We start from the raw sequence: 9,696 nt of genomic DNA on the forward strand, positions 1-9,696 counted from the left end.
CTACCATAATTTATTATGTTCACGTGATATTGATTGATTGGTCTATTCTATTCATATAATTACATCATATTCATCATCCAGTATCTATTCAACAGAACACAGGGATTTACGATGCTATGAAAATTGTACATCAACAATCGAGACTGGGTCTTTGGTTTTACGTTGTCAATCTAGTTTTCTTTTTGTAGCCCTGGATATGAAGATTTAAAGATCGATGTTTTGAAGAAGTTGATAGCAAAATCCAGAAAGATTTTTGTGCCATTTGCATTGCGCATATATTAGTTCACATTGGGAAGTATATTTCCTTATTTCAGTCTTATATCATCTGTTGCAGCTGATGTCATGCATATACTAGATATTGTCATGCACACAGTAGCTGTTGTCATGTACACAGTATCTGCTGTCATGTATATACTAGATAATGTCATGCACTCAGTAGCTGTTGTCATGTACACAATATCTGCTGTCATGCATATACTAGATAGTGTCATGCATACAATAGGTGTTGTCGTGCATACAATATCTGCTGTCATGCATATACTAGATAGTGTCATGCACATTGCACACAGTAGCAGTTGTAATGCGCAAAGTAGCTGTTGTTATGCATACAATATCGGCTGTCATGGATTTACGAGATAGTTTCATGCACACAGTAGCTGCTGTCATTCATAAACTAAATAGTGTTTTGCATACAATACCTGTTCTCATCTATAAACTAGATATTGTCATGCTTACAGTAGCTGCTGTCATTCATAAACTAGATAGTAATATGCATACACTACCTGTTCTCATGTATAAACTAGATATTGTCATGCTTACAGTAGCTGCTTTGATCCATAATATAAAGACAAGGGATCTAATACAAATAAAACTAAAATAAACCAAATCAAATCCAATATAAACAAGATTAGGTTAAGGACAATAGACAAAATATTTACAGAAATAAAAACATTTTTTAAATAAATAGACTTTTGAAGAGGACTGTACTTGTAGTTTCAAGAAAACCTTCATTTCTCCGATCAACAGCGGTACACTAAACCTGTTGTCTAATCAAGGATGAATTCGATATCATTATTTGTCTGACTGTCAAATAATTTGTTCAAATTGCGATTTCTCTGTGAATGTGACTTTTGCATTAATTCTCTAGAAACAATGAAGAAAATTTAAAGAATTTGTCACGTTTTAAGAAAAAAAACGACGATATCTTCAGATATAGGTTTGGAGGGTACAATTGTGAATCGTTCTAAACCACATAAACTATCAAGTACAATAGGTGGCAACAGAAAAATGGACCAATTATACACAACGGAAAAAAATTTGTTCTCATATTTCTTGACATTTTTTCTAAAATTAAATAAAAGATTAAATAAAAAACAGAAAATAAAGATCACATAAAATTGCACTTATTTTACTGTAAAATAAGCACTTTATTCTAAAATTATCACTATTACTAATAATTTTGTCGGACACCAAAACTGAATTGACACAATTGTGACGTCAGAATACAGCTATACTGAGAGTGTACAAATTCTACGTTGCCATTTATTGTACCATGGAATCTATTTGGTTAAAACCACTCTCTAAATGGAGGGGTCACTTGAAAAAGCGTGAACAATCTCTTGAAGTTTAGAAATTCAGAAAATTTAGATTTCTCAGATCTAACTATTGAACCAGAAATATGATTTTAAAATTCTGATTTTTAATCAAAATAAAGCAAAATATGCAATGAAAGTTTTAGGAAATAAGGGTTAGGGTAGGGGTGTACGGGGGGAAGCTGGCATTAAACTAAGGAAAAACGGAGTGAATTGGAAAAAGTTTAAGAATTTGGAATACTCTGCAGCCTGCTTAGCCATGGAATGTATAAAGCAAAAGATTTAAAATTGATTCCTAATTCAATTATGTTTTTTTCCATTCTTCTTTTCATATTTCATTAACACCCCCCATTTAATAGGTTTGAGAATGATTTGATCATTTTGAGATTATTATGACAGACGATGTGATGAAGCCATTAAATTTATTTTTTGTGTTAACGTTTCCTTATATGGCAATAAAGTTTACTATGTATCATTGGTTTACTGTTTACTGGTGTACTAGGTGTACCGCGTAGAGAGAGATATGTAAATCAGATTTAATATTGCTTGCATATACTCTGCACACTGCAGGATGCAGGGCAGGAAACTTTAAACAATTAAAAACAATCGAAAACCTGGTTTCGTTTATAGGGAATTATTTTAGGCTCAATCAGGATCCTTCCTTCTTCTTCCTTGACTCCCTCACTAGGACAGGGTAGGGGGCCGAGCGCTGTGGAAATGTCAAGATATTGTTCTATTTACTCAACAAATTTTGAAATCTTTGTGGGAAAAAATATCAAAAAATTGAAGAAATAAAAAAATAAAATGTATTTTCAACTTTCCTAGAGGTCTGATTTCTCAGATAAATAGTTGGGGGGGGGGGAATAAAACTCTGTTTCGTGTTTTCATGTCAAAAGTTTCCCGTCGAATGCAGTTTGAGCCTGGTGTAGTTGCTGCTATGTTGGTGTGACCTATAATAAAGATATGTAGGTTTAAGCTTCCTCAATAATATATACTACAGGCGGGTATATAATACTAGAGGCGGGTATATAATACTATAGTCTGGAGGCGGGATATAATTTGAATAATAAGGCAGAGGTGGTACCAAGACACCCTCCTATTATTCTTATGTATACAGAAAATAGACATTATACACTGTGTCCCAACAAATAAACAAATTCCCAACAGATCGGAACCATTTTTGTTTAAGTTTTTCTTTTCAGAAACATCGGAGAGAAATAAGATTTTTCATCGTAAACCCCTTTAATTTTTATCGTAAACCCCTTTAATTTTTATCCTAAATCTTTATGATTTTTAACGAACACTCCTTTTAAGTGAAACCAATCCGTCTTCAATCTAATATTCTTCATTTGTCAATCCACGCACCTCTGATCCTTTAGTAAAAGTTAATTAAACCTAAAGTCTGACCACGTCAACCTTGTTGCACTGGCTAGCCCAATTGAGTGTCTGCTTTATTTACCCAATGTCCGTGCGTTTCAGTACAAACTAGGACCGGAAAGGTTGACCCGGCTAGGAAATTCAAGTTTACTACGGCTGACCGTGAATCACCTGTAAACGGCTGTAAAATAAGCATAAAAAACATTTCTAAGCTTTTGCTTTCTTTTATCTCCAATGGATAAAACATTATTTTACATCTTTCTTAAATTTGTTTTTACATTTTACTTAATTATTTTATTTTGTTTAGATTTTGTTATTGTTATTGTGTACTGCATTGAGTTGTGTAAACGGGTTAGAGAATGGATTAGCAAGGTAAATACACAAAATATAAATCGAATAGAGATGGATTTAGAAAATACAGTTTTATTATTTTTTCTTTCCTCTCGTCAAAATACCATGCTAGGAATGTTTTGGTTTTTGCTGAGCGAAAATTTTATTAGTGTTTTTTTTTAATCAATTGCTGGCAAAGAGAATAAAATATATATTAGAGAGGAATTTATTAGAAAAAAGTGTAAAACGGCCATTTTGTTGTACTGTTTCCATACTGCAGGTGTACTTCACATATTTGCGCTATATAACCTTTTGAGCCCTGGAACATCATTTTATAGAAAATCTTAAATGATCATTTCAGGTAGACTCGATGCCTTTCACTTTACAAACGATGATTTTCCGTTATAACTTTAAATCAAAAGATATTTTTTATTCACCTAATTCATTTTATAAAGTTTATTTAACAGCTTTAAAAAATTCGAAATCGAAATAGATAGTCTAGGGAACATTCTGTATTAATGTACTCTACTGCACATAATTTGTGAACATTTACATGATTTGTACACTTTGAACTCCCTTTTAAGCTGAAAGGGACTGAAAACATTCAAACCGAGGGATTGTAAATTCTGCTCTAATATATATTCTATTCTCTTTGATTGCTGGTAAACATTGATTTTAAAAGGAAAATTTAAACAAGAAATGAAATATTTTTTTAAAGGAAACGATCCCTTTAATTTGTAAAGATATCTTTATTAACTTCCTTGTCGCTGGAAGGTAATTGCTCCAATTTAAACCTGAACTGCTCCTTAACATAATACCGTCAATTATTATCTAGTGTTGCAATATTTAAACAAAAATTAACAACATTATACAAAGCACAACTCGACTTTAACAGTCAATAAACTAAAACTTTTTGAAGTTTTACTTTTTTGAATATTTAAACCCTTTTCCGCTCTATTATAAGAAATATAAATTGACCGAAAACCTTTTTAAACTACGAAAATTTCGTAAGAATATGAGAACATATTTATGAACCCACAACGAATTAGAATTCAGAGACTATAAGTAAGCGGAATCTCTTTATTCTTTGTACTTAAATTCAATTTGTTCTCCACAGCTGTAAAAATTGTTTTTTTTTTACAAAATCATATTCAAAGAGTTTCAGGTCGTCATTCGTAGTTATAACAAAATTTGAAATAATTAGCTTTGCAACACTAAATTATGTCCATCTAAACATTTGTGAGATATCCCTAACATTCTGTTATCTAATTCTAACAAAAATTTTCTAATTTCGAAAAGCTTTTACAGTAATTCGATATTATATCGAATATAACGTTAGGGTTGCTCCTAATCTATTTAGATTTGTTGTCTGTCATCAAATGTATTGTTTTAAGACGAAGAAAGGATTTTTTTTCTCTTTTAGGATGCAAGATTTTTCTTTCTTTAGTTTTGTTTTTCTTCCTAAAAGTTTTGCCTGAATTAGCATAAATCTTCTATATTTAAATATTTCCTGAAAAGAACTTTACACAGACAAGGGTTGTTTTCATTTTTCATACTAGTTTGCAGTTATACAAAGGTCCTTGGCTGATTTTTGATTTATGCATTGCTTATACAGGGTGAGTCAAGAAAAAGTGTGATTTGCGGCGCCTGGTGCAAAACTGTAACTTTTTTGTGCAACTCTCCTGAATGGTGTTTTTTCAATATTTTTAAAAAATTTGTAACCTTTTTTTGGTACTCCAATGGCCCGAAAAAAATCTGCAAACCTTTTTTTTCTTCCCAAAATCAAATGTTTTTTTTTTGTCTCACCCTGTAGTTTGTAAGGGGATGTAACTTAATTATTTAACAAACAAGAAAACAAGTTAACAGTGACAGGGATACAAGAATGTAAGAATTATGACCAAGTATATTCCGTACAGTCGTCTCTAGAGTAGCATTCTTTGTGGGAACCCAGTAGTAAATTCATAGTTTTGTAGTTGTTTCAATCAGGTTATAATAGGATTATAAAATGTATAATGTAGAATGCAAAAAAAAAATATGTTAGAAAACAAATTTTGGAACTCCAAACTTTATGATTTTTTGTAAAAAAAACCCTTTTTTGGTATTTTAAGTCAAAGTTAAGGAAGCAATTTCTAAAGAATGTAAAAATCTAAATTGTCTGTGAAAATCAAGGAACTTTTATATTTTTGTGAATTGAATGTTTACAAACAGGGCTACTCAGTCCCACATAAAGGTGAAACTTATAATGACGACCTGAACATTTAGAAAATGGTTAATTTCAAGATCAATTTTTTATATTATTTAACTGAAAAAGAAAAGAACTATTTTACACATCTGAAAGGCAGCGCAGCGGCCCCAGAAATTTAAGAGTAAAAAATGGAATGAATTCCTTACAGTTGTCTTGTGAGGTTTCATCCTTTTAGTGTAACCCTGCATAGCGTACATCTTTATCTGTTTGTCTGCTGGAACCGATCAAATCAAATTTTTTGTGATAACTCACATGACCCCAGGGAAGGTTTATGTACGGTGGAAAAAGTCGAAATTAAAATGTTTGCTTGTTAACAAATAAAGCTAGTATTGTCATCGAAAGAAGGGCGAAGTACCCTGTAAGCCTAGTAATATATAAAAGACTAGCTTGGGAAACCAGCGTTGTCCAGGGTAGTCAAAGTTAGTCCCACCTTGTACTCGCTCTTTGTCGTAAATTACGATTTTGGCTATTTTTCCTGTTAAAATATGAACCCACTCAACTTAGAATCTCAAAACCAAGCTAAGAACATTTCCGTGGGTTTCCCGAGTTCCCCAATCAAAATTTTAGGCAAATCGGTTCAGAGGTTCCTGAGTTATGATCGGACAAAGAAACAGACAGACAAACAGAGATTACAACTTTATATATTTAGATGTTAACATTTGTTTTTGTTCAGTGAGCGATTATTCATGCAGATGTCTGATATTATTATTCAAGATGGATTCTATGATGCAGGATACAGGTTAGGATATTATTATTCAGGATGGGTTCTATGATGCAGGATACAGGTTAGGATATTATTATTCAAGGTGGATTCTATGATGCAGGATACAGGTTAGGATATTATTATTCAAGATGGATTCTATGATGCAGGATACAGGTTAGGATATTATTATTCAAGATGGGTTCTATGATGCAGGATACAGGTTAGGATATTATTATTCAAGATGGATTCTATGATGCAGAATACAGGTTAGGATATTATTATTCAAGATGGATTCTATGATGCAGGATACAGGTTAGGATATTATTATTCAAGATGGGTTCTATGATGCAGGATACAGGTTAGGATTATCTATTTATTTTTGAGAACAAAACATTTTAAAATTAATCTAAAATTACAGATTGTCTTGTGAAGGAACTGAACACTTCTAAATTTTTTTATTCTTGTGATTTTGTAAACCTTTGATATTGAAACTATTGACTGCAAAAGAGATTATAGTATATACTGCTCGATTTAGCACAATTAATAGTTTGAATTATATCATAGGCATAAGGATCAGAAAATTAGAGGTTGAGGAAAGAGTTGCTTTCGTGGAATTTCTATTTTCAAACTACAATAATCAAAATATTAAAGTACTTCAGATATTTAATCTTTTTAAAAAAATCTATGATCATTACGTTTTTAGGCTGGCTTTTATATTCCTTTATTTAATTTATTTAAAAACTATCCTTTTTTTAAATTATAAAAAGCTTTAAAAACTAATGGAGACTTAGTATTACAAAAGACAAACCGTGTGCCAGGCGCATGCACCATCTCTATCACCCACATATCATCAAGATATCACCCACATATCATCAAGATATCACCCACATATCATCCAGATATCACCNATAACTGGCCCACTAGATTAATTAAAAAGTATCAGAGATCGGAAGTTATGTGTGTGGTATCGTTAATCATGAAAACTTGATCTCGATATCTAATGTGGTCACTTTTAGATTTTACGATAAATTCTTGATCCTTTCATTTTAGATAACCTTGCAAGGTATTACCATCACGTGATATCGAAGAGAAATTAGATGAGATAGACCGATAGATGCATGAGATAGATATCAATGTTTGATCTCGAGATTCACGAAAGATCAGGGCCCAGTTAGAGATGTATACTATAAATATAATGTTATAACTAGGTATATAAATGTTGATGATTGCTGGCTCTCTCATGAACGAGATCGACGAGGTCTTCTTCAGGCTGATCAAAACAGGTTAATATTTTAGAAATTTATTAACATTTTAAAGTATTAAAAAAAAAAAAATATAACATTCGATGACATTTCCATTCAAAAATGTAAAACATGTAAGTTTTTAACTAACAAAAAACTACTGTGAATGTATTAGCTCTACAATATTTTACAATTCAAAGTAATAATTAGATAAAATTTGTTTGTAAACAATTTTAAAATTGTTGTTTTGATTTAACAATCTGATAAAACTCAGATATTTTTTTAAAACAAAATTGCTATTGGAGAAAATTTAAAGTTTAAAATTTAAAGTTACGTTTAAAGTTATAAAATAAATAGTTTATTTTAAAAACATATTAAAAAATAAGGTTCATTAAAAATGTTTCAGATTTCCGAGTGGAATAAAGGCTTTGAGTGATTACGTTCACAGTAGAGGCCTCAAGTTTGGAATATACGAAGATTATGGTAACAATCCCTTTAGTTTGGAATATACGAAGATTACGGTAACAATCCCTTTAGTTTGGAATATACGAAGATTACGGTAACAATCCCTTTAGTTTGGAATATACGAAGATTACGGTAACAATCCCTTTAGTTTGGAATATACGAAGATTACGGTAACAATCCCTTTAGTTTGGAATATACGAAGATTATGGTAACAATCCCTTTAGTGTGGAATATACGAAGATTATGGTAACAATCCCTTTAGTTTGGAATATACGAAGATTACGGTAACAATCCCTTTAGTGTGGAATATACGAAGATTACGGTAACAATTCCTTTAGTTTGGAATATACGAAGATTATGGTAACAATCCCTTTAGTGTGGAATATACGAAGATTACGGTAACAATTCCTTTAGTTTGGAATATACGAAGATTACGGTAACAATCCCTTTAATTTAGAATATACAAAGATTACGGTAACAATTCCTTTAGTGTGGNACACTAGATGTCGCCTTTTCAAGATTTAGGGGTTTTTCGTTCACAATAACCCTGAGGCAAAAGTCCAAAATAGTTACGCGTATACCGCGTTGAATGACAAGACAGAGAGAGAGCATGCGCGTAGCTCTTTTGGGCTTCTGCCTCAGGGTTATTGTGAACGAAAAACCTCTAAATCTTGAAAAGACGAAATCCCGTTTTCTATCTGTATTGTAATTAATCTATTCTTGGTTCGTACCATAGATCTTTTTTAGATTCACGAACGTTCCCTTTAACATTTTGTTCTTCAGGAGGATGCTGACACGTTCGCTAGCTGGGGAGTTGATTATGTCAAGCTGGATGGATGCTACAGTCATCCTAATGATATGGATGCTGGATATCCAGAGTTTGGATATTGGCTAAACCAGGTAGTGAAATAACTATTATCATGGATGTTGGATATCCAGAGTTTGGATATTGGCTGAAACAAGTAGTGAACTAACTATTGATATGGATGCTATTTATCCAAAGTTTAAATATTGGCTGAACCAGGTAGTAAAATAACTAATGATATGGATATTGTATATCCAGAGTTTGGATATTGGCTGAACCAGGTAGTGAACTAACTAATAATATAGATATTGTATATCTAGAGTTAGAATATTGGCTAAACCAGGTAGTGAACTAACTAATGATATGGATATTGTATATCCAAAGTTTGGATATTGGCTGAACCAGGTAGTGAACTAACTCATGATATGGATGCTGGATATCCAGAGTTTGGATATTGGCTGAACCGGGTAGTGAAATAACTAATGATATGGATGCTGGATATCCAGAGTTTGGATATTGACTGAACCAGGTAGTGAACTAACTAATGATATGGATATTGTATATCCAGAGTTTGGATATTGGCTGAACCAAGTAGTGAACTAACTAATGATATGTATATTGTATATCCAGAGTTTCGATATTGGCTGAACCAGGTAGTGAGCTAACTAATGATATGGATGCTGGATATCCAGAGTTTGGATATTGGCTGAACCAAGTAGTGAACTAACTAATGATATGGATATTGTATATCCAGAGTTTGGATATTGGCTGAACCAGGTAGTGAACTAACTAATGATATGGATATTGTATATCCAGAGTTTGGATATTGGCTGAACCAAGTAGTGAACTAACTAATGATATGGATATTGTATATCCAGAGTTTGGATATTGGCTCAACCAAGTAGTGAACTAACTAATGATATGGATATTGTATATCC

At 32.1% G+C, this 9,696-nt stretch overlaps 1 protein-coding gene across 1 annotated transcript in view; it reads left to right on the forward strand.

Moving 5' to 3' along the window:
• Positions 1-9,696, forward strand: part of LOC111702601 (alpha-N-acetylgalactosaminidase) — a 27,896-nt gene that overhangs the window by 11,444 nt on the left and 6,756 nt on the right. Inside the window, exons 2-6 of the mRNA XM_023474342.1 lie at positions 3,277-3,341; positions 6,218-6,283; positions 7,456-7,530; positions 7,895-8,009; positions 8,737-8,853. Of these exons, the coding sequence (XP_023330110.1) occupies positions 3,277-3,341; positions 6,218-6,283; positions 7,456-7,530; positions 7,895-8,009; positions 8,737-8,853 (438 nt within the window). The remainder of the gene's footprint in view (positions 1-3,276; positions 3,342-6,217; positions 6,284-7,455; positions 7,531-7,894; positions 8,010-8,736; positions 8,854-9,696) is intronic.

The sequence above is a fragment of the Eurytemora carolleeae genome, unplaced genomic scaffold (assembly GCF_000591075.1).
Source record: "Eurytemora carolleeae unplaced genomic scaffold, Eaff_2.0 scaffold257, whole genome shotgun sequence".
Classification (NCBI taxonomy): domain Eukaryota; kingdom Metazoa; phylum Arthropoda; class Copepoda; order Calanoida; family Temoridae; genus Eurytemora; species Eurytemora carolleeae.